This window comes from Chiloscyllium plagiosum, unplaced genomic scaffold (genome assembly GCF_037043375.1).
Source record: "Chiloscyllium plagiosum isolate Xiang-an unplaced genomic scaffold, Cpla_swu_hap1 HiC_scaffold_20, whole genome shotgun sequence".
Taxonomy (NCBI): domain Eukaryota; kingdom Metazoa; phylum Chordata; class Chondrichthyes; order Orectolobiformes; family Hemiscylliidae; genus Chiloscyllium; species Chiloscyllium plagiosum.
The window spans coordinates 9,004,435-9,030,552 of NW_028270158.1; the positions used below are offsets into that span (position 1 = coordinate 9,004,435).

Below are 26,118 nucleotides of genomic sequence, written 5' to 3' on the forward strand. Positions count from 1 at the left end.
ATCCTCCGGTCTTCTGGCACCTCGCCCCTGCTGTTGATAAATATCTCAGCAAGGGGCCCAGCAATCTCATCCCTAGCTTCCTACAAAGTTCTGGGATATACCTGATCAGGTCCTGGGGATTTATTTACCTTTATGCGTTTTAAGATGTCCAGCATCTCCTCCTCTGTGATATGGACAAATTACAAGATATCACTCTCCACTTCCCCAAATCCCCTACCTTTTATGACCCTCTCCACAGTAAATGCTGACCCAGAAGATTAGCAATGATCGTATTGGCAGCTGGAATAGGTTTGAAAAGAGAGTATGACCAGTTCCTGGCCCTGTTTTTGATATTCTGCGCTTGTTCGAAGAGCTCTCCATTTATCATAAATCTCAATTGTAAAGTTGAAGGTTTTATGTGCTGTGTTCTGGGCTCATCTCTTGATGCCTGGATTCTGTGTGGCTGTCGCACATGGAAGTGGATAGTGCAGAGGGAGCTGCTGTTTCCTATTGCTGAAAAATTGCTTTGTCATCTTTAGTGTTGGAGGATCTACTGTATGTTTAAAGATTGATCTGCGAATAATTTATTGTTACAATGTCTATTTGTGAACCATTCCCTGCCCCTTTGAACACTGCAAAAGTAGCATCATTGAAAAATTATAGATTTGAATTTAAAAAAACATAGCGGTCAGCGCTGTTGCTATGGGTAACTGTATAAGAGTCTGCTGTCCAAGGCAGGATTACAGGCCTTCTCTGAAGGAGACCCTTGTTGGTGTGAATTCAGCTTTTGAATTTGGCATTTTTATTCAGCAGTGTGTCACATGAGCAGTATAATGGGTGTTTAAAATTCAAGAATTTCACAAACGCACGTTAGTAGAAAATGCCCCTTGGAGTGAAGCTTTCGGGAAGAGAGAAGCTGCATTGTTATATATAGGCAATGTTGTTGTTCAAGTAAATACAGCAACTTGTTTGCTGGAGTATCTAAGATGTTGCAATCTAATTGTTTCGTGAACATAGGGTCTGTTTACTTACAGGCCAGTTAAGAAGCTGGTGGTCTGTGGTACACTGGTCGAATCTGTGTGGACCAAATGCTGATTTTATAAATGCAACTGAAGCAGTGTGTTCGTCATCCTAAGTTTGAGTCTTTTGAAATTTTTTTTCAGTAGGTTCTAAGCTACTTAGTGTCAGATTCACTGCGATGGTGTACCAGATGAAACTGAGATTACATTGCTGAAAGAGATTGAACGGAATTAGGTTTTAAGTAATTTGCTGATTAAATAAGTCATTTGTTTTTATAATGGTTTCTGGAAATGAATCTTTATCTAATGTTTTAATATATTGTAGATAGGCAAGTAAAATTTGGAATAAAAAAACCTTTTCATCTTGAGTTTTGGGGGATCTTGCCTGTGTCTTTGTGGGCTGGGAGGAAAAAAGTGTAAAATCTACAGATCAATTCCTACATGTAAAGCCATTCTCAGTCCCTTCAAATTCTCCAAAATTAACATAATTGAAAAATATTGATTTGAAACTTGAGGTCCACAAACATACCAGTCATCACTGCCACTATTGGTAACTGAAATGGTTTACAGCTTCAACATCCACCCCCCCCACCCAAAAACCCCCATGCAGTCCTGTCACATAACTCTATCTTCATGAAGCCAGATGTGTACAGATGCAGTCAGACTCAGTCTCCACCTACCCTTTGACATTCCCTGTTGCTGCCGACCGTCATATCAAACACCCCCTCCCAGCTCTCCCACTTGCCCCTCCCTCACAGAAGGCCAGGGCTCAGGAGTTCAGCACCAGGAGGCAGGTAGAGGAGGTTTGAGGTGGAGGGTTGAGAATACCAGCAGCATGCTGGGGAGGTGTTGAGCAGGAAGGTCACCAGGAACCATGAGCACAAGGGGTATCTGAGTGTTGGAAGTGGGAGAGGGCAGTCCACAACATTGATGATAGAGACACGAGGCCCCATGTCACTCCTGATGTGAACCAAAGTTCAAATAGAAACTGCTGACACTGAGTACACACCGTAAAAACAGAATGTCTTAAATCAGGACCATTTTAAAACAGGCTCCAGCATAATGATATCTGTGAGCATTCTTGTTAATCTGGGCACCGTGAGCCAGTGTTGGACAACAGGTACACAACAATATTGTAAGTTGTAGGTGAAATCGTGTTTGTGCCAGTGGACAGAGTCCGAGCCAAGTGAACGTTCTGTCTGCTTTCAGTTTGGCTTCAGAAGTTGCAGAGGGAGCCTAGATGTAGGTTTGCTCATTGAGCTGGAAGGTTCATTTTCAGATGTTTCGTCACCATACAAGGTAACATTTTCAGTAAGCCTCCCGATGAAGCACTAGTGGTGTAGCCCACTTTCTGTTTATATGTTTGGGTTTCCTTGGGTTGGTGGTGTCATTTCCTGTTCTTTTTCTCAGGGGGTGGTAAATAGGATCCAAGTCAATGTGTTTGTTGTTGGAGTTCCGGTTGGAATGCCATGCTTCTAGGAATTCTCGTGGGAGCCTTTTCAGAGTGAGTTTGGACTCCGCCATCTTTGATGCAGGCAGGTGTCTGGGACATTGGTTGAGAGTGACGTTACAGACACTGTAGTAGTATGTGGGTTGGGGTGAGCAGCTCTTTAAGTTGAAGAACAATTGGGCACTCAGTGGGGTTTCTTTTTTGCAGATTGTGCAGACTTGCGTTGTCATTCCTGAAAATGGCAATCTAGACTGATTTTCAACTCTGCTCTGTGTTTTGCCAATTATCTCTCTGGCAGTACTTGCTGCTGGCAAAATCTGCTGCTTAATTGGCTCTCTAATAGAAACTTCTGTCCAACGAGGAAAACATTCCATCCTGAATGTACCCTCCACTTTTCTACTGATTTGCTCTGATTTAGTTTCATCTTTTAAAGTGCCAGTCAGTGGATAAAGTGTTAAATTATTTATTAAAATATAATAAACAATGACTTGATCCGTAGAGAAGCTGAACCCAACATTGAGAGAGCCGGGAATTCTATCTGCAGTGCATAAGATGTAGGATTGGAATTGGGCCGTTCAGTTTGCTCAGCCACTCCATGAGATTCTGATCTGGTAATCCTCAACTCCATGTTCCTGCCTTGTCCCTATAACCGTTGGTACCCAGATTGATTGACTGTGTAAGAGACAGTAGTTGATGTAACCACAATCAGTCGTCATATTAGCGCTGATGAAGCACTTGCTTCAGAAGTATAAACTGATTAAATAGCTGTAGGTGATTGTGGGAAAAAATTAAACCTTACCATTCAAACTACCACCCTGCATCCCAATGTGTGAATGTGTGATGCAATACTGAACCCTTTACAGAAATAAAATTCTGCTGCTCATCCTACTGATTAGAATTGTCTGCTTTCTCAGGTGGGAGATTTGCTGGAAATGCACAAAATACCGAGCAGTCTAGAGAGATCAGATGGGGTGTGGTAGGAAGAGTTCACAGCTTTGGGGTAATTGGCAAAGGAATAATGTTAGGAAGAATTTTTTGTGTACATAGCAAGTGATTAGGAACTGCCTGAAGGTAGAAATTTCCCCTTTTTCGGGGCTGTGTCATGTCAGTTAGTGACTAATATGTAACCCCTTTTGCTCAAAGCGCCTATCACCCACCATCCCAACACGTTAATAACTGGCAGGTGAATGTGAGCAGCCAATCACAGGCCTTGACACTGGCATCTGGACCTGCTGGCCAATCAGAAACTAACAGCTCCTGGGTCCTAAAGACCACAGGCTACACTCCTTTAGTAAGGGGTGCATTGGCAAGAAGTGAAGTTTTTTTTATTATTATGGGGGGAGGGGCCACAGGGAAAATTGGAGGGAAGGGTGGTATGGAAGGAGAATACATGTCTACCCCTGATGGCCCCCAGATTGTGGCAAACACGTCAGTAATTGACAAACTATGGTCTTGAAATTGGTGGCGGGACAAGATGGTTGCCCATGAGCCTTCTCACCACCTTCTTCAATCGTTCCACCTGGTAGCCCTCCCCGGGTTTGGCCACCCTGCTAATGCTACCCTTGTGTTGCTGCTGGGGAAAAGACCCAACTACCTGTCCATCTTCCTTCTGCCTATCTGCTTCACCCTCCACTCTGACCTATCACCATCATCCCCACCTTCAACCACCTATTGCATTCCTAGCTACCTTCACCCACCCCGTCCCACCTCATTCCCATTTATTTCTCAGCCACCTGCCCTCTTCCCCCCCACATTCCCTCTAATCCCTGATGAAGAGCTTATGCTCAAAACATTGATGAGCTGCCAAAGGAAGTGGTGGAGGCTGGTACAATTGCAACATTTAAGAGGCATCTGCATGAGTGTATGAATAGGAAGGGTTTGGAGGGATATGGGCTTGGTGCTGACAGGTGGGACTAGATTGGGTTGGGATATCTGGTCAGCGTGGACAAGTTGGACCAAAGGGTCTGTTTCCATGCTGTACATCTCTATGACTCTATGGTTTATCTATTTCTACATCAGTGGCAAGAACAAAAATTAAAGACTAGTCCCCTGAGTAACATTAGCTTTAAAAAATAAAGCATTGGTCGCATGGACGTTTAAGGTGCCTGGAGTACTGGGCCTATTTTAGAATCAGAACCTTTCAAATGAAAGACTGAAATAGCGAAACATAACATAGTTACAACAAAAGGAGACCATTTGGCCTGCCATGTCCCTGCTGTTCCTCTACAAGGTCTGTTTACCTAGCACCACTTCATTGTCTTTTCCCTGATGCCATGTAGATACTTCACCTTTAGATAACTGATTCTCCCTTCAGATCCATGATCAAACCTGACTCCACCAGGCGGGGGGCTTTCCCCTCCCTAGAGGGGCCAAAAAGATTAAATAACGCAGTCGGCCCTGAATAGAGACATGGGTTTAAATCCCATAGCAGTCGCTGGTGGAATTTAAATTCCGTGAGCAAAGGAAATCAGAGCCAGTTTTGGAATCCATGACCAGGTAACTGTTGTGGTAAAAATGCATGTGGTTCGCTGATACTCTAGGGAGGGAAATCGTCTAGGAAATCTGCCTTTCCTAGCTGGTCAGGTCTCCCTAGGACTCCATGCCCCATAGCAGTGCAATTGATACTTAACGTGTCTCTGTTTAAGGGCAATTAGGATTGGAGGGCACGGATACAGTAAATAGACAAGATATTTTCCCTGGGGTGGGGGGAATCCAAAAGTAGAGGGCATCGGTTTAAGGTGAGCAGGGAAAAGTTTAAAAGGGACCTGAGGGACAACGTACTTATGCCCAGGGTAGTATGTGTGTGGAATGAGCTGCCATAGGAAGTGTTGGAGGCTGATACAATTACAACATTTTAAAAGGCGTCTGGATGGGTATTTGAATGGGAAGGAGTTAGAGGGACATGGGCCAAGTGCTGGCAAATGGGGCTAGATTATTTTAGGATATCTGATCGGCATGGACGAGTTGGACCAAAATACCTGTTTACGTGTTGTACATCTCTGACTCGAGGGATGGCGCCAGAACACCCACATCCCATGAAAGAATTTAAAAAATATACAGTAAGGTGCATCCAATCAGAATGTTCAATGCTGGAGGGTTGTCTTGTCCTAGAGTCATATTGCGTGGAAACAGATCCTTCGTCCAACCAGTCTGTGCCGACCATAATCCCAAACTAAACTGGTCCCACCTGCCTGCATTTGGCCCATATCCCTCCAAACATTTCCTATTCATAAACTTATCCAAATACCTTTTAAACATTGTAACTGTACCTGCATCTACCACTTTCTCTGGCAGTTCATTCCACACACGAACACAGAACAAAGTTGCCCCTCTTATCCTTCTTGAAACTTTCTCCTCTCATTATAAACCTATACCTTCTAGTTTTGAACTCCCCCAATCTTAGGAAAAAGACCTTTGCTCTTCACTTTATCTATGCCAGTCATGATTTTCTAAATCTCTGTAAAGTCACCTCTCAACCTCCTATGTTCCAGCCTCTCCTTATAATTCAAGCCCTGTAGTCCCAGCAACACTCTGGTAAATCCTTTCTGAACCCACTCTAGTTTAATCGTATCCTTCCAAAACAGGGAAACCAGAACTGGACACACAATTCTAGAAGAGGTTTCTCCAAAATCCTGTACGACCTGAACATAATGTCCCAACTCCTATATTTAATGGTCTGAGCAATGAAAGCAAGCACGCTAAACGCCTTCTTCACCACCCTGTCTATCTGTGATGTGACTTTCAAAGAATTATGTACCTGAACCCCTTGGTGTCTCTTCTACAATACCACCCAGTGCTTGGTAGCTTCTCATTTCCAGGGTAAGAGAATAGAGTGGTACATGACAAGAGGTTAACGAGAGTTTCTTTTCCTCTTGCCATCCCATTTGCTATTTCTGTGACTTCCATTGGGGTCAGGACCCACAGTTTGGGGACTGTTGGCACCAAATGCTTAACTGAAAAGAAACACAGTGCTGGAAAAACTCAGCAAATCTGGCAGCATCTGTTGAGAGAGAAACAGCAAACGTTTTGAGTCCGAATGACTCTCTTCAGGAGTTCTGCAGGAAAATCGTACCGGAGTCAAAAAGTTAATGAGAGCAGCTCTATCGTCCTCTGGGACAGTGGCAACTTTCCATTTACTTTAGTACATTTCTGCTGAAGTGTACACACATGGGGAGGTGCTCCTACTCGTTATTTTGTGATACCTGTTGGAAATGTACGTGGAATGAATGAATATAATGTCCGGGTGAGGATATCTGCTACCCTGAACAGCTGATAACATGCACTGTCAGGATGTGCCTTTGGAATTGCTGCTATTGCCAAATACTGGCTGAATTTGATTTTCAGGTCATGTGCAAGAGACAGGTTTCCAAATAATGAGACTATTGGCATGTCCCAGATTGTGTTTTTTTCCCACATTCAACAGGACTTTGAAGCTTCATGCATATGAAGCTTTGTTCATGGTCAAGAAACATGATCTGCTGGAGAGAATGCACTGAAATTGGCAGCAGTGTGGATATGCAGAGGCCTCACTGCATTCTGATAACTTGACAGACTGTAATGGAAAATCGCTAATGGAAAGAGGTTTGCAGTGTCCTTTATGAAGATCCCTAGTCAATTAATCACCACCTATTCTGGCAAGAAAACACACTAGGCTATCTGAAAAACTGCTGATAAAATGTCGGTGTAAAGAATGACAGTGATGATGTTTTGGAGGGAAGGCTAGTGACATCAAACTTTAATGATAAACAGTCGAAGGGCAGCCTGCAGTTATATGAGAAACAGCTGTACCCGTTGAACTGGACTCAAGAGGATGTGGAAAACATAACGTGGCAAATCTCTGCAGCATACCATTCAATTTGCTACGCTGTTAGAGAGAGCTGTCCAACTGCAAACGGATACACATTCCCAAAATAAAGGAGTCAAGAGATTTGTGTGACCTCAAAGCTTGGATGAGCCCTCATGTGTTTCAGGAAACTCTGAGAACCCAAACCCAATTCCAAACCTTTTAATGGGCTGGGAGGTTGGGAGTCACACAACCTCAAAGTTTCATCTTATTGTTTGCAAACATATGAAAGTTTAAAACTGTAAACTGAAATCAAAGATTGTCTCCAATAAGGGGCTGCTCATTAAAAGACACACGAGGGCAATTTCTTTCTTTGGGAGTGACCTGACCCCTTGGAACCCTTTCCCTGAGAGGCGGTGGTAACAGTATCTTTAAAGATATTGGCCTGGACATTGATGTTATTGCACACTTCTGCAGCAGGTGGGACAAACCCAAGCATTCTGGGTCTGAGGCAGGTTCATTACCACTGTGCCACAAGAGCCCCTGCTAAATACTTCTAAGGCAGAGGTAGATTCTTTGATGATCAGGGGAGGCTGAAATGTGGAGTGATCAGGTCAGCCGTCATCTTATTGCATAGCGGGGTAGGTTCAGGACACTGAGTGGCCTGCTCCGGATTTGTGTTCAGAGATGTTATTACATACCTCTGGAATGGGTGAGATGTCTACATGGGCCTCCTGGCCCAGATATGAGCATACTACCACTGCACAACAAGACTCTGTCTAACCATTCTAGGGTATAGTTTACTGGCATTAGAAGGTGCTGCAGCATAGTCTTCCCCCGATTGGCCAATTTTCAGGATTTCTAGGTTACGTGGTTGGGAGGGTAAGGACTGACAAAAATGGAAAACTGTTGCATTTTGATATTGCCACTTCCCTAAGTACTCTTACAGCAGAGGAAGAGCATTTTGAAGGTATAATGGAAAAATTCCAGAAGGTTTCTGTGCCTTTAGCGTTGCCAGGTTTATTTCGATTACTTGGCGAATCCCAGAACAAACCTGTCTGTTGTGCTGTGTCCAGTTCTAGTTCCAGTTTAAACTCTCCCTGTAGACTTTTACCTTCCTCTGCGTTTTTAAATGTTGATCCACTTTGGAGAAAAGATGTTTCCACCACCATGTTCCAATAAACCTCTGCACAAAAAGAATTCTCCTGATCTCCCGAATAAAGGCAGAAGATTTGTTGTTTAGTTTAGTTAGGGTATGATGGTTGGCACAGGCTTGGAGGGCTGAAGGGCCTGTTCCTGTGCTGTACCCCTCTTTTTTTTTTGTTCCCTCTTTGGATTGTGGGAGGAAACTGGAGCACCTGGAGGAAACCCACTCAGACACCGGGAGAATGTGCAAACTCCGCACAGACAGTTGTCCGAGGCTGGAATTCAACCCGGATTCCTGGCACTGTGAGGCAGCAGTGCTAAGCTCTGAGCCACCGTGCCACCCTGATGTTATGAACGATTTAATGTTCTGAATGTTGATAAAATCACATTCCTGCTCGCTCTGCTTCTAAGGGGAATTACCAGGCAAAACTGTCATCACCAGCACCCACCCCCAGCCCCTCCCTGAAGCGGGGGTGTGGGTGATATTTGCTGTGTGGGGAGCTTTCTCTTTGTAGAGTGACCAACTGAAGAAGCAGAGTCACAGGATCATTCAAATTGCTATAGCACTGAACGATGTAATTTGGCCCATCTAGATGAGCATTGTGACTTAGTGTCATTCTGTTGCCTTTCCCTCCAAGTCCTTGCTTCTATTTGAATAATTATCCAATTCCCTTGATTAAACCTGTCTCTGTCACAGTGTATTCTAGACCCTAACTACTTGAGGTGTCAAAAAGATTCTCCCACTTCACCCTTGCTCATTTTGCAAGCGCTTTTTAAATCCCCGTCCTCTGGTTCACCTTCCTGTACAAGTAGAACAGCCTCCCTCTGTCCAGCCCGCTCGTGACTTTGGAAGCTTCTGTCAGATCTCTGCTTTGCGGCCTTCTCTCCAAGGAGGATGGTTTCAGCTTCACCACTCTATCTCCGTAATCGAATGAATTTGAAGCGTATTCTGAATCCCGAAGGGATGTTGAAGCATTTGCTGGGAGATTTGTCCAGCAACACCTTCCCTTTCTGTCTACAATTGTCCTTTTCCTTCTGAAAGGCATTCTACACCAGCCACCTGGACCCTTGCTGCACCGAATGCTTTGGGTGTCTTGAATACCAGAGAGAATATATTGCTTGGAGCCTCTGTTCTAGTCTCTGAGGAAACTGCCCTGGCACAAGGCCTCCAGATCCCATTTGATGCTAATTGTGGGAATCGGGAGGCTGATAGTCCCACATTTTACATAAAATAAACTGGAAGGTCTCTTATGGCACAGTGGTAGAGTTCCTACCTCTGAGCCAGGAGGCCTGGCTTCAAGACTCACCTGCTCCAGAGGTGTGTAATAACATCCCTGAACAGGGTCGATTAGAAAACATTTAAAAGAAAGTGGAAACATCTGAGTGTTTTTTTCCTTTTTGTGTAGGAGGTGCTTCTGCCATTTTTCTTTAACAATGCAAACTTCTACAGACAGTGAAAAATATCCTAATAATTTTCCTTCCCTGACTGGGAAGCAACGTGCTAATGTATTCCCAGACCGAAAGAGCCTCCAGGCCTGTGTTTCAAGCTGTTTCATCTTGCGTTGCTTGACTTTTCCAGATTACAGTTAGTCAGTCAAATATATCTCACGATATTCCAGTCAAATAAAAACCGAAAGAACTGTGGGTGCTGTAAATTGGGGCAAGGGTTGCTGGGTAGAGGGGGAGGGCTCATTGGGACTGCTGGCATCTGTGGGGGTGGGAGCCAAGTTAAAGTTTCGGGCCCGGTGACCCTTTCCTCCAGTTTTTCTCCACAGATGCTGCTGGACCTGCTGGGATTTTCCAGCAGCTTCTGTTTGTGTTCTGTGTTATTCCAGTGATTTTGGTTTGTCTCCAGCATCACCTTTATTTTTAAAAATTTTTTGTAATTATCTCTCTACCTCATTTAATCAGATTCTAGGTCATCGTTTCGCTGGTTATTCAGCTGTTGACACATTACTGTCACCGTCTAACACTTACGATCACCTGCAGTGACTTAATATTCGACCCTCCACTCACCATTTGTATGACATTTTGCTCTCTCTGCCCTTGATCTCTGTATAAACTTTACGTCTGTGTGCTCTTCCCTCCCGCTATACCTGACGAAGGAGCAGCACTCTGAAAGCTTGTGATTTTAAATAAACCTGTTGGGCTATAACCTGATGTTGTGTGACTTCTGACTTGGTCCACCCCAGTCCAACACTGGCACCTCCACATCATCAGCATTCCCAACTGCAGGGGTCCTGGGACAGTTTCAGCAGTGATGGATCGAGTCTGAGAGTGGACAGTGCTGTTGACCCCGCACCCCAAATCCCAGTCTTTGCCTGGTTGCTTGAATAAGCTGTTGGCAGTATCCACCTCCCTCCTACTCTGTGCCTTGGCTGATTTTCAAAGCTGCTCTTCTGTGCCTTGTCCTCATGATGTCATGGCCTTCTGAGATTCGAAGGGTTTGATATTACATTTGGAGGAGGAGGGGTTGGTTTCACCGCTGGCGTGTGGCATAATAGGACATGAAATATTAATGTCTTCCTGGAGAGAGTGGTTTCTTTAACACTAATGAGCCTCAATTAGTTTTTCCTCTGCCAGGTTCTGAAACAGAAGTCTCTTGATGTAACAGAAAACACTGTTTGAATGTGCTCATTTCACTCTTGGTTGTAAATAGGATTTAATTTTTGTGGCAGTAACATAAATACATGCCCTTTTCCTCCTCTCTTCCCCCCCACGATTGGTCTTGAGCTGGTCTGGAGAGTGGGGGCAGTGGGCAGGGGAGGATGGGGAAAAATGCAGTCTAATCCTTGACTGCTGCTGCCTTTTAAATTCCCTCTGAATTGGACCATGAGATGTAGGAACGGAAATAGACTGTTGATCCCGTCCAGTCATTCAATGGCTGATCTGATGACCTTCAACTCCACCTTCCTGTCTTTTCCCCATAACTGTTGATTCCCTTGCTGATTTTAAAAAAAAATGTCTTTCTCAGCCATGTATATTCTTAATGACCCAGCCTCAACAACCCTCCATGGTAAAGAATCGCACAAACTCACCACCGTCTGAGAGAAGGAATTTCTCCTTGTCTTTGTCTTAAATGTATGACTCCTTATTCTGGGATTATATTTTCAGATTCTAGACTCTCCCACAAGGGAAAATCATCTTTGTGCATGCAGCCAATGGAGTCCCCTAAGAATCCTGCATGTTTTAATAAGATCATCTTTCATTTTTCTATTTTCCAGTGAGTAGAGGCCCAATTTACTTAATCTATCCTCATGCGATTGCTTCTCCATACCCTGGATATCAGTCAAGTGAATCTTCTCAGGGCTGCCTCCAGGGCTCGTTCTTGAAGCTTTTATCAATGGGAACAATTTCTCCCTATTTACTATATCCAGCTCCCCCTATTATTTTGAAAGCCACTATCAGGATTTTTTTTTTTTTAGCCTTCAACCCAAGGAGAACAGTCCAACATCTCCAATCTCTCCTCCGAATTGAAGTCAGTAGTTATATTACAATTCTGGCCAGGTTTCTGGTTTGAAAACTTCCAAATAAGAAATAGTGATGGCTCAGTGGTTAACACTGCTGCCTCACAGTGCCAAGGACCTGAGTTCGATTCCACCCTCGGGTGACTGTGTGGAGTTTGCACATTCTCCCTGTGTCTGTGTGTGTTTCCTCTGGGTGCTCTGGTTTCCTCCCACAGTCCAAAGATGTGCAGGTTAGATGGATTGGTCTGCTCAATTATCCATAGTGTCCAGGGATGTGCAGGCTGGGTGGATTAGCCATGGGAAATACAGGGTTATAGAATATGGGTCTGGTTCTGGCTGGAATGCTCTTTGGAGGATCAGTGTAGTCTTGATGGGCTGAATGGCCTACTTTCACACTGAAGGGATTCTGTGGAAAGGAAGTACATAAGAAATATTCCCTATTTAAGACATGGATGAGGAGAATTTATTTTGTTGTCACAGAAGTTAATGAGTCTTTGAAACCTCTTCCTTGATAGCTAGTGGAAGGATAATCTTTGCATGTTATTAAGGCAGAGGTAGATAAAACAAGGGGGCGGAATGAAAGGTCATTTGGGATAGGCATGTAACATGGAGTAATCCGAGCAGCCACGATTTTATTGAATGGCCGAGCGGGCTGGAAGGGTGAAGTAGCCTTTTCTTTTTGCAAGGTTTGTGAAGGTTTGTAGCTCAGGTTGAGGTTTAAGGTATAGGTTTGCTCACTGAGCTGTAGGTTTGATATCCAGACGTTTCATTACCTGGCTAGGTAACATCATCAGCGGCGACCTCCAAGTGAAGTGAAGCTGTTGTCTCCTGCTTTCTATTTATATCTTTTTCCTGGATGGGGTTCCTGGGGTTTGTGGTGATGTCATTTCCTGTTCATTTTCTGAGGGGTTGATGGATGGTATCTAGATTTATGTGTTTGTTTATGGCGTTGTAGTTGGAGTGCCAGGCCTCTAGGAATTCTCTGGCATGTCTTTGCTTAGCCTGTCCCAGGATAGATGTGTTGTCCCAGTCGAAATAGTGGTTTTTTTTTATTGTGTGTAGGGCTACGAGGGAGCTGGTGTTCGTGTATCCTGGTAGCTAACTTTCTTACTGTTTGTCCTACGTAGTGTTTGTTAAGCAGACCAAACACAGCCAGAAACCCTAACCACCTTATCATACATCAAAGAAGTTTCAGAAATGACAGCCAGACTACTAAGACCCCTCGGAATCCTAGTAGCACACAAACCCACCAACACTCTCAAACAAAAACTAACAAACTTAGACCTAGTACAACCCATGGACAAAACCAACGTCGTCTACAAAATTCCATGCAAGGACTGCCACAAACACGACATAGGATAAACAGGAAGAAAGTTAGCCACCAGGATACACGAACACCAGCTAGCTGCAAAAAGACATGACCCTCTCTCCCTTATAGCCCTACCACACGGAGGGAAAAAAAAACACCTTTGGAGCAGGTGGGACTTGAACCCCAGGCCTCCTGCTGTAAGGGTAGGGACACTACCTCTGGCGTGCAGAAGGGCCAAATTTACATTCTTGTCTGTCTGGCTTAGAGAGTTTGAGTAGAAATCATTAGCAAGCTTAATAGGTAATTCATGTACAAATTTTAGAGAGCTTTTTAAACAATGGGGATGTGATTTCTTATGGTGCAGTGGTAGTCAAGAGTCATAGTGTCTGTACCTTTTGGGCTAGAAGGTCTATGTTCAAATCCAACCTGCCTCAGACATTTGTAATGATATGTTTGAACTGTTTGCTTCAAAATACATAAAGATATGGCTAAGGGAGACTGGCTGCTTGTATGATATAAAAGGTAGAGCATATTGATTCAACCAGGGTGTGTTCTGGAGTTTTGCAATTGTTAGGACATTATCTAATCTTCTGACTGGTTTTGGCTGATTTGGACATTGATATTATTGTATGTCATTCAGATCCCTTTTTATTAATAGAGCAAAGTTGAGCCCAGATGTTAAAGATGTTGGGAATGGGTTTGTTCCTATCTTTAAATTGTTCAGCGTCCATGATGATAGATTCTAAAGTCCAATCTGGCTTGACAGCAGAGATGATACTCGCTTGGTATAAAGTTTGTGCCACTCTGAATATTTAATAGTGACAGGGTCCACACTCAACCTTTGTAAATTCAGCTGAAAAGTCACCAGCCTGTTCTATTACAAAGCCAAAATGCCGTAGTTACCCTTCAAAAAGAGAAATGAAAGTCATTTGCTCACAGTGAACCTACAGGATAGTGTAGATTTTCATTGCTATCAATGTACGGAGCATATACATTTTAATAAAGTAGACATTTTATTTTATTTGTAAAATGAATGTTTTGGAAGAATTTTAATTCAAGGCATGACTATATTGATAACCTTAGAGGCCTGTTGCTATGGAGAGCAAGATGATCCGTATGGTATGACACCTCTCTCTTGGGATTGTGATGCTGATCCAACTTCGATTGAAGGAAAGTGCATTTTCTCACAGAATCACAGAGCTCTTATGTTGCAGGAGGAGGTCATTGTGTCTGCACCGGCCCTCTGAGCATTTATTACAAACCTCTCCACCTTTTCTGTGCAGCCCTGCACATTGTTTCTGTTTTAAATACATCAGGAAAGGGAAGGGAGAGAGGAGCTGAAGAAAATTGCAGCCTCCAGAGAATTGACACTGAGTAAATTGTTGGAGCTATGGGCTGATGAGTGCCAGGCTCTGATGTACTTTATCTTGGAGTCCTAAAAGGGTGAGATTGTTGATACATTAAAAAATAATTTTCAAAACTTCCCTTGATTTGGGGATGGTTTAATTCATCAGAAGTTAGCAAATGTAACTACTTTATTCAAAAAGGGAGGGAGACAAAGAAACTACAAGCTACTTAGTCACCGGGAAACCTTTAGAAGCTATTATTAAAGAAGTTCGAACAGGGCAGTTGGGTACCTTCAATATAATTGGGCAGAGTCAACATGGTTTTGTGAAAGGGAAAATACATTTGACCGATTGATTGCAGTTCTTTGAAGAGGTAGCGCATGTTGTAGATTAAAGGAAACTGGTGAATGTACTGTACTTCAGCTTCCAGGATTAAAGTGCCATATCAAAGGTTTTTATAGAAAGTACAAGCTCACAGTGGAGGGGATAGTATATTGCTATTGGATAGGCTAACAGGAAGCAGAGAGTAGGTGTAATTTTTTTTAAAAAGTTTGCCATTATACCATGAGTATTGTGAGAAAGTGAAGACTGCAGATGCTGGAGATCAGAGTCAAAGTGTGGTGCTGGAAACGCAGAACAGGACAGGCAGCATCAGAGGAGCAGGAGGGTTGACGTTTCGGGCATAAGCCCTTCATCAGGAATGTTAGGGGTTACCCAAGGGGGCTGAGAAGTAAATAGGAAGGGGTGGGGCTGGGGGGCAAGGTAGCTCAGAAGGCAGTAGGTGGATGTAGATGGGGGGTGATGGCGATAGGTCTGAAGAGCTTCAGGGTGGAGGAGATGACCTAGAGGGGTGCAGAGAGAGAGAGAGAGACTCACTGAGATCCTTGTAGAGGGAGGAGGAGAACTTCTTCAAGGTGGGCATCCTTAGAAGAGGCTTTGCTGCAAGGTTATAACGACTCTGAGAAAGTGAGGACTGCAGATGCTGGATCATCAGGAATGTGTGCAAAGGCGCCCAAGGAGGTTGAGCGACAAATAGGGGGGTCATCTGGAATGTGGGGGGAGCTCATCATCCTTATCTCTCAGCCCTTTTGTGGCATTATCTGCAACATTCCTGATTAAGGGCTTATACCCGAAACGTCGACTCTCCTGCAGCTCGGATGCTGCCTGACCTACTGTGCTTTTCCAGCGCCACCCTTTTTGACTACCATGAGTATTGTGCCTCATAGATTGGTGCTGGCACTTCACCAGTTTATTGTTTGTTTACATGATGTAGCTGAAGGGTTGGAAGGGAATGTTGTCAAATTTGCTGACAGCACAAAGACAGTATAAAGGACTCATGGCGGTTACAGAAAGATATCGATAGGTTGTGAGTGTGCAAAAATGTGGCAGATGGAGGTTAATCTAGGAAAAGTATATTGTTTATTTTGGCAGGAAGAATAAAAACATGTTTTATTAATAGTGAGAGTTTTAGAGATTGGCACTGCGAATGAGTTGCAGAAGATGAGTATGCAGGTACAATAAGTAATTGGGAAAGCTCATGGAATGTTATGTTTTACCACGAGGGGAATAGAACACAAAAGCAGTGAGGCTATGGAGCCATATCTGGGGTACTTTTATTCACGATTAGCCTCCTTATTAAAGGAAGGATGTAAATTTGGATGTAGGCAGACGTTCAGCAAATGTTTACTGGGCTAAACTGAAACATCTGGTGTTTAACGGGGTCGATATGGAAAGGACATTCTGCTTTGTGAGAGAATCCAGAACTGGAGGTCACTGTTTATAAATGAGGTCACCCATTTACCACAAGAGAACTTTTTTTTTAAAAGAGTTGAAAGTCTTTGGAACTCCCTTCCTCACAAGGCAGTGGAAGCAGAGTCTTTGACTATTTTTTAAAATCCCGAGGTAGATAAGCTTTGGATAAGCAAGTGGGTGAAAGGTTATCAGGGAATGGCAGGAATGGGGAGGTATGTGATGTCGTGATCTTATTGAATGGCAGATGAGGCTCAAGGGATTGAATAGTCTATTCTTGCTCTTATTAATATATTCCTGAGAGAAAACCAGCTGGAAGGCTTGCTTATTGCTAGTGGAGTTTGTTGGAATCCCAGTGTTCCTCATGGAGGTTTGTGATAAAAAAGTCAGTCAGCAGAGTTAACACACAAAGCTGTGAGGAGGCAGTTGGACCTATCAACAGCCCAAACTAGGAGCTGAGGCCTTCACTGTTATTGAGGGTTGTGAAATAATAAAAGGAATCTTCATTGAATCTTATTTGTGAATATAACTGGAAGCCTGAGGAGAACAATAGTGATTTCAGGAGAGCTGTGGCATTCCTTTTGGATCATTCATATGAAAAATGAATGAACTTTCAAGATGCTGTAAAATAAGGGAACTCTGGGGTGAGGGGATGGAATAAGAAGTAGAACAGAGCTTTAGCATTTGTATTTTTTATAAGCTATAGTGTTAATGGGGCGTCTGGTTGGATATCTCATTTTATAACATAAAGTTTGGTCTTCTGATAAGTGGGCTGCTGGCATGCCAACATGTGCCAGGAAATAAAACTCCAACAAGGAGAAAAATCTAACTGTTGTCCTTCAACACTCAATGCCATTACCCTTGCTGAATCCCCCGTTACCAACATTCTTGGGGGTCACCATTGACCAGAAACATAACGAGACCAGTCACATAAATACTGTGACTACATGAGCAGGTCAGAGGCTGGGAGTTCTATGGTAGATAACTCACCTCCTGTCTGCCCAAATCCTTTCCACTATCTACAGAGCACAAGTCAGGAGTTTGATGGATTCGGTCCACTTGAGATTGTCCAGGATGAAACAGTTCATCTCAGCATTAAATCCACAACCTTAAATATTCAGCAGTCCACTGTTGATGTACTGTGGCAGAAGTGTGTACTGCCTGCACGATACAGAAACAACGTCCCCCACTGTCACTTGCTCTTCCATAGTCCTCCCCATCCTGATGTGGACAGACATTCGTGGTTCTGTAGCTAACTGTACCGGGCGTGGCTGTCCCTTCACCAGGTGGACTGCACTTTTAGAAGAAATACTGTTTTATATGCTGTTGCATTGTTTTGGATCTTTGGAAAAAAAAATCAAATCAACAGCAGTTTAAAAGGGAGAAGAGCAGACAAAGGAAGCACATGGTGAGGACAGTGCGAGAGAGAGAGAGAGAGAGAACCTGCACAGTTACCGCCTTTGCTGTTTGAATTCGTGTATTGCTGGACATTGGAGTGCATCTGGGAAAGTTCACAAACAGGGAAATTCACAACTAATCTTGGAGGAACTGTTGGGTGAAGTTCACAGCACAGAATCAGATAAGTTAATTGTTGTTTTAAGTCTGTCCAAGAGAAAGGCTGCAGTAGTGAGGATAGTGGATTCTTTCTTGATTATATGTTTTTTGAGAGAAGTCTCTTGATTAAACTTAAAATATAAACCATAGCTATTAATTTAACCTGGGGCAGTGTTTGTAGAGGAATAAGACGGTGTTATTTTCTGGGTCTGTAGATTGTGAAGGTGCAAAAATGGCCTTTGCAGTGATATGTACTTCTTGTCAGATGTGGGAGTTTAAAGAGAGTTTAAGGGTTACTGCGGATTATATCTGCCATAAATGCTGTTGGATGCGAATCTTATCAGATCGAGTGGATCGGTTGGAGAGACAGATAGAAGCAATGAGGAATTTGCAACAGCAACAGTATATGATGGATGGCAGCTATAGGAAGGGGGGAAAGTTTCAGATACAGTCAAATAGATGGGTTAACTCCAGGAAGGGTAAGAGAAGAGAGGTAGGCAGCTAGAGAAGGAGTCTTTTGTGGATATACCCATTTCAAACAGGTATGCTGTTTTGGAAAATGTAGGGGGTGATGGATTCTCAGGGGAACGTAGCACGAACAGCCAAGTTTCAGGTATTGAGACTGGCTCTAATGCAACGAGGGGTATGTCGGCTTCCAAGAGATCAATTGTGTTCGGGGATTCTGTAGTCAGAGGTACAGACAGATGTTTCTGTGGCCAACAGAGAAAAAGCAGAATGGTGTGTTGTTTCCCTGGTGCCAGGATCAGGGATGTCTCGGAGAGGGTGCAGAATGTTCTCACGGGGGAGAGGAGCCAGCAGGAGGTCATTGTCCACATTGGAACCAACGACATTGGAAGGGAAAAGGTTGCGATTCTGAAGGGACATTACAGAGAGTTAGGCAGAAATTTAAAAAGGAGGTCCTCAAGGGTAGTAATATCTGGATTACTCCCGGTGCTATGAGCTAGTGAGGGCAGGAATAGGAGGATAGAGCAGATGAATGCATGGCTGAGGAGCTGGTGTATGGGAGAAGGATTCACATTTTTGGATCATTGGAATCTCTTTTGGGGTAGAAGTGACCTGTACAAGAAGGACGGATTGCACCTAAATTGGAAGGGGGCTGATATACTGGCAGGGAAATTTGCTAGAGCTGCTCGGGAGGATTTAAACTAGTAAGGTGGGGGGGTGGGACCCAGGGAGATGGTGAGGAAAGAGATCGATCTGAGATGGGTACAATTGAGAATAGAAGTGAGTCAAACAGTCAGGGCAGGCAGGGACAAAGTAGGACTAATAAATTAAACTGCATTTATTTCAATGCAAGGGGCCTAACAGGGAAGGCAGATGAACTCAGGGCATGGTTAGGAAAATTGGACTGGGATATCATAGCAATTACAGAAACATGGCTGAGGGATGGGCAGGACTGGCAGCTTAATGTTCCAAGATACAAATGCTACAGGAAGGATAGAAAGGGAGGCAAGAGAGGAGGGGGAGTGGCATTTTTGATAAGGGATAGCATTACAGCTGTGCTGAGGGAGGATATTCCCGGAAATACATCCAGGGAAGTTATTTGGGTGGAACTGAGAAATAAGAAAGGGATGATCACCTTTTTGGGATTGTACTATAGACCCTCCCAATAGTCAGAGGGAAATTGAGAAACAAACTTGTAAGGAGATCTCAGCTATCTGTAAGAATAGGGTGGTTATGGTAGGGGATTTTAACTTTCCAGATGTAGACTGGGACTGCCATAGTGTTAAAGGTTTAGATAGAGAGGAATTTCCTAAGTGTGTACAAGACAATTTTCTGATTCAGTATGTGGATATACCTACTAGAGAAGGTGCAAAACTTGACCTACTCTTGGGAAATAAGGCAGGGCAGGTGACTGAGGTGTCAGTGGGGGAGCACTTTGGGGCCAGCAACCACAATTCTATTAGATTTAAAATAGTGATGGAAAAGGATGGACCAGATCTAAAAGTTGAAGTTCTAAATTGGAGAATGGCCAATTTTGATGGTATTAGGCAAGAACTTTCGAAAGCTGATTAGAGGCAGATGTTTGCAGGTAAAGGGACGCCTAGAAAATGGGAAGCCTTCAGAAATGAGATAACAAGAATCCAGAGAAAGTATATTCCTGTCAGGATGAAAGGGAAGGCTGGTAGGTATAGGGAATGCTGGATGACTAAAGAAATTGAGGGTTTGGTTAAGAAAAAGGAGGAAGCATATGTCAGGTATAGACAGGATGGATTGAGTGATTCCTTCGAAGAGTATAAAGGAAGTAGGAGTATACTTAAGAGGGAAATCAGGAGGGCAAAAAGGCGACATGAGATAGCGTTGGCAAATAGGGTTAAGGAGAAAATCCAAAGGGTTTTTACAAATATATTAAGGACAAAAGGGTAACTGGGGAGAGAATAAGGCCCCTCAAAGATTAGCAAGGCGGTCTTTGTGTGGAGCCACAGAAAATGGGGGAGATATTAAATGAATATTTAGTATCAGTATTTACTGTGGAAAAGGATATGGAAGATATAGACTGTAGGGAAATAGATGGTGATTTGGATGTGAGCATAAGAGGTGCAGTTAGTAAGTTTGCAGATGACACCAAAATTGGAGGTGCAGTGGACAGCGAAGAGGGTTACCTCAGATTACAACAGGATCTGGACCAGATGGGCCAATGGGCTGAGAAGTGGCAGGTGGAGTTTAATTCAGTTAAATGCGAGGTGCTGCATTTTGGGAAAGCAAATCTTAACAGGACTTATACACTGAATGGTAAGGTCCTAGGGAGTGTTGCTGAACAAAGAGACCTTGGAGTGCAGGTTCATAGCTCCTTGAAAGTGGAGTCGCAGGTAGATAGGATAGTAAAGAAGGCCTTTGGTATGCTTTCTTTTATTGGTCAGAGTATTGAGTACAGGAGTTGGGAGGTCATGTTGCGGCTGTACAGGACATTGGGTTAGGCCACTGTTGGAATATTGCATGCAATTCTGGTCTCCTTCCTATCAGAAAGATGTAGTGAAACTTGAAAGTGTTCAGAAAAGACTTACAAGGATGTTGCCAGGGTTGGAGGATTTGAGCTACAGGGAGAGGCTGAACAGGCTGGGGCTGTTTTCCCCTGGAGCATTGGAGGCTGAGGGGTGACCTTATAGAAGTTTACAAAATTGAGGGGCATGGATAGGATAAATAGACAGAGTCTTTTTCCCTGGGGTGGGAGAGTCCAGAAGTAGAGGGCATAGGTTTAGGGTGAGAGGGGAAAGATATAAAAGAGACTTACAGGGCAACCTTTTCACACACAGGGTGGTGTGTGTATGGAATGAGCTGCCAGAGGATGTGGTGGAGGCTGGTACAATTGCAACATTTAAAAGGCATTTGGATGGGTATATGAATAGGAAGGGTTTGGAGGGATATAGGCCGGGTGCTGGCGGGTGGGGCTAGATTGGGTTGGGGATATCTGGTCGGCATGGACGGGTTGGACCAAAGGGTCTGTTTCCATGCTGTACATCTCTATGACTCTAAGAAGGCAGCTCACCACCATGCAGGCCAGATACAAAAGGATAAATATGTGCTTACCTTGACAGCAATGCCCATACTCTACTCATCAGATTTTAAAAGCTCATATGTCGTGTCACAAATACAGAAGCATCAGCAATGTGGTGGGAGTATTGTTAAATTACGTCTGAGCATTAATGAATCATGATACCAGATACAAAATTGTGTTAACTTGATAGATGTCGGGTACACATTAATTGCATTTTTTTTTTACTAATTTCCTGATGGTCTGTTTCCATGGTGATGCTCCATGAAACATCATTATTGAACCCCACGATGGCCCTCGCTGAAATGCCATTTGTTTTAATTCACTCGTGAGACTTTGGCATCACTGGCTAAGTGGTGGTGGTAGAGTCACAGGCTTTTTGCAGCATAGAGGTGGTGTTGGCCAAGTCACGTTCTGGGAACCTGGGTTCAAAACCCACCGCGGCAGATGGTGGAATTTGAATTCAATAAAAATCTGGAATTAAGATTCTAACATTGACCATGAAACCATTGTTGGAAAAATTCCATCTGGTTTACTTGTAATCATTGGAAAGGAATCTGCCATCCTTACCTGGTCAGTCCTCAATGTGACTCCAGACCCACAGCAATGTGGTTGATTATTAACTGCCCTCTGGGCAATTAGGGATAGGCAATAAATGCTGACCCAGTCACATCCCATGAATGAATCCACAAAAAACCTCCCCCACCCACCCCTCTCACAGTATGACACTTTGACCTTTTACTATAAATTCTGTCTCCTATGATCCTGCCCCACTAGCTGACAAAAGAGCAGTACTCTGAAAGCTTGAACTTTCAAATAAACCTGTTGGTCTATAACTTGGTGTTGGGTGATTTCTAACTTGTCAGTGAGATCCCAGGAAAGAATAAATACAAAAAAATGTCATACTATTGGAAGCTGAAGCTAAATCATGGACTTCAGAGATGATCATTTTATTTCTTCAGAATAAAGATTGTATGGTATATGTTTTGAGTTATATTCCCAATTGTATATGATTTTATTTTAATTGCTGTTGCATATTCATGATATGTTCTGTGAAACTATTGCTATCTGAAATATGCACTGATTGTATTTATCCTGCAGGCACAATGGTCTAATTATCATTGTCTACATAACAAGAAGCCCAACTTTTGGGGCACATTGTATACACTGCATCTCCAATTTGTTGTTATTGATTTGGAATTTAAGCACGAATTAGAGAATATTAAGTGCCACATTGTTTAAACTTAATGGTGGATCATTAGACAGGCATAAAGGAGAAACCGGTGTTATCTGGAAAATGTGTGAAGCCCTTTCAGAGCATCTATATATAAATGTAAATATGTAAAGTTGGGTTTGCCACTGTTGTCATGACTGTAAAAGTGTGAATTGCTTTGGTTGTTTGATTCAGGTCTCCTGTTGGAGGTAGCAATGTGGTTGCTAGGGGATTGTGTGTTTTATTCAGTAGATATTCTCTTTCTGGCGAGTTTTGGAGTTTGAATATTTGGTATTTCATTGACAAATCTAATTAATAGACTTTATTTCTAGATGAAAGAATGCAGTCTCACGATAAGTTACAATGCACTTGCCAAACCGTATTACAGTATGCTAAAAGGGAACCAACAATTCACATTTGCTAAATAAGGTTGTTTTCACCATTTGAATGGCTTTTAATGAGAATTTTGCCACTGCCCTCACTCTCACTGCTTTTTTTCCTCGTGTGTAGAAATTCATCGAGTTTGAGGATGCACTGGAACAAGAGAAGAAGGAACTTCAGACACATGTGGAGTCTTTGGAGTTACAGACCAGGCAGCTGGAACTCAAATCTAAGAACTACGCAGACCAACGTAAGTTTAGAATGCTTCCACTCAATGGTGAACCATAAGGGGGCAGCCTGCTTCAGCATTGATATCGATGTGGTAGTGGTGATGTCACTAGATGAATAATCCAGAAGGAGACAGTGAGGTCTGCAGATGCTGGAGAGTCAGAGTCGAGAGTGTGGCGCTGGAAAAGCACAGCAGGTCAGGCAGCATCCGAAGAGCAGGAGAATCGATGTTTCAGGCTGGAGCAATGATTCCTGATGAAGGACTCTGGCCCGAAATGTCGATTTCCCTGCTCCTCGGATGCTGCCTGATCTGCTGTGCTTTTCCAGCACCACACTCTCAACACTAATAATCCAGAACGTCAGATTAATGTTCCAACGACATGGGTTTGAATTCCACTGTGGAAGATGGTGAAATTTGAATTCACTAAAAATCTGGATTAAAAAAACTAACCTGATAGTGATGATGTGATCACTGTTCATTGTCATAAAACCCATTTAGTTCACTCATTTCCTTTAGGGGAGCAAATCTGCCATCCTTACCTAGTCTGGCCTACACCTAACTGCAGACAAAACTCTCAGCAACGTGTTTGATTGTTAACTGGCTTCTGGCCAATTAACTTCTGGCTTAGCCATGTCCCGTAGATGAGTTTAAAGAAAATAGGGCTAAAGTGCTCTAAGACGAACCCCCTTCTTTCCCCCCGCCCCCCCCAGTCCAAGAATTGCTCAGGAAAGCTTTCAAATAAAATAGCAAATGATATCTACAGATTTGCAAATTGTTGACCACACTGCAAACATTCGTCACACTGTGGTGGGAACATTGGCCTGGAGCTGAGTTCCATGCAGTTGGTCTGTGGTGAGATCAGGAAAATCTGGAAGAGTGTATTTCCTGAACATCCCACAGTTTCTCAACTGCAGGGCTCCTTGTAATGTTTCCTCTTGGTTTCCGGTCCTCTGATTTAATGGGCTTGTTGGGAAGGAAGTCTGTGACAACAGCTCTGTGTATGTGTGTGAGAGAATATCTGAGGATCTCCCAGTTGTGCTGATAGAGGCTGGATTGTAGGAGCTCAGAATGGGGACTGGTGAGAGTATCCCAATGGGTGTGGGGCTTCGGTGGTCTGATTAATGCGTGGCGTGTTGGATTTGGAGGAAACATCCCATTCCCCACAAACTGTGCTGTACAAACATTTATAGCCCTTTACAGCACCTTTAAAGTCGGGATATTTCCCAAGACTTAATAAATCTAGCTGTATGTAGCTAATACAGTGACTGCCAAACTGAATGCTGAGGTCTCATTATAATACTAAAATCACCAGTCTGCCCCTCAAACAATATAGCACAGGAACAGGGCCTTCGGTCCCTCCAAGCCTGTGCTGCCAATTCCATACTAAAACTGTCTTCACTTACATGATCCATATTCCTCTATTTCCTTCATATTCATGTATTCGTCCAGGTGTTTCTTGGGTCTATTGTGTCTGCTTCTGCCACCACCTCTGGCAGCATGTTCCAGGTAGTCACCACCCTTTGTGTGAAAAACATGCCTTGAACATCTCCTTTAACCTCCTGTGTCCCTGAGTAACTGACATCTCCACCCTGGGGGAAAACCTCATACTCTCCACTCGATCCATGCCATTCACAAACTTCTGTTAGGTCACCCCTCAACCTTCTGCATTACAGTGAAAACAAGCCCAATCTATCCAACCTTTCTTCGTAGCTAAAATCCCCCATACCAGGCAGCAAGCTGGTAAGTCTTTTCTGTACCCTCTCCAAAGCATCAACATCCTTCTGGTAGCGCGGTGACTGGAACTGTACACAATATTCTCACTCAAGGATTTGTCATTGTACCTCCATTAAAACCAGATGCATCAGGTTTATGTTTGATGTTTTGTATTTAAGCCTTTGGTGCAACTTGAGCACACCCTTTTGGGAGTTAAACTTCAGACTACTGTTATGGTGCAGAGCCTCACAAACCAATTAGTTCATTCTCAACCCAAAGAGAGAAAATGCTGGAAAATCTCAGCAGGTCTGGCAGCATCTGTAAGGAGAGAAAAGAGCTGATGTTTCGAGCCTAACTGACCCTTTGTCAAAGCTACTAGTTCATTCTCAACTGTGCTCACCTGAGAGGTAGCAGCATTGCAAGCCTATTTCTTGGTTTAAGTAAAACAGGGCTGCCAGGCTGGGTTGGAGATGGGGGGGTAGCTGAGTTGGAGACAGTGGGCTGGGTTGGATATGGTAGGCTGGGTCTTCCAAGCAGTGCCGATAATCTGAAGCTCCGACAATCTCCAGCTCTTCATCCTATGCTGTTTTGAGATATTGATGCCCTGACTGGGTAGGAGACTGGCTTCATGCCCAAATCGTGACGCTAAGCGCCTCCAGGAGGTGGGAGCTGCCTGCAGAGGGTCAGCAGCAAAGGGAGACGGCAGCCATGATGGGGCCGACTGCTGCCTTGCCAAGTGGAGACCACACCGCCCAGGCAAAAGGTGCCCTGGGATTTTTCACTGCCAAGAAACAAACGTTCAGTTCTGCTCACCTTGAACCCAGTAAGTATGGACCCGACAGTTCAAGTTTATAGGATGATAAGAATTAGGATCGTGAGTGGGCCATTTGGCTCTCTCTGTCCTGCTGCACCACTCAATACCTTTATGGCTGAACAGATTGTGGCCTCAGCTCCACTATGCTACCTGTCGATCAGGAGTCAAACTCAGCCTTGAATGTTTTTTTCAATGACCAACATCCCACTTGGGGAAGGAAACAGCTCTCCTGATACAGTCTTAGAGATGTACAGTATGGAAACAGACCCTTCGGTCCATGTCAACCAGATATCCTAAATTAGCCTAGTCCCGTTGGCCAACACTTGGCCATACCTTGCTAAAACCTTCCTATTCACATACCCGTCCAGATGCCTTTTAAATGCTGTAATTGTACCAGCCTCCACCACTTCCTCTGGCAGCTCATTCCATACACGCACTACCTTCTGTGTGGA

General features: G+C 43.7%; 1 protein-coding gene across 9 annotated transcripts in view; it reads left to right on the forward strand.

Annotated features, from left to right (window-relative positions):
* mapk8ip3 (mitogen-activated protein kinase 8 interacting protein 3) overlaps positions 1 to 26,118 on the forward strand; it is a 221,257-nt gene that overhangs the window by 24,682 nt on the left and 170,457 nt on the right. For all 9 annotated transcript variants that reach the window (XM_087997651.1, XM_087997645.1, XM_087997649.1 and 6 more), the window contains exon 2: positions 23,040 to 23,160. In XM_087997651.1, coding sequence (XP_087853777.1) covers positions 23,040 to 23,160 — 121 coding nt within the window. The remainder of the gene's footprint in view (positions 1 to 23,039; positions 23,161 to 26,118) is intronic.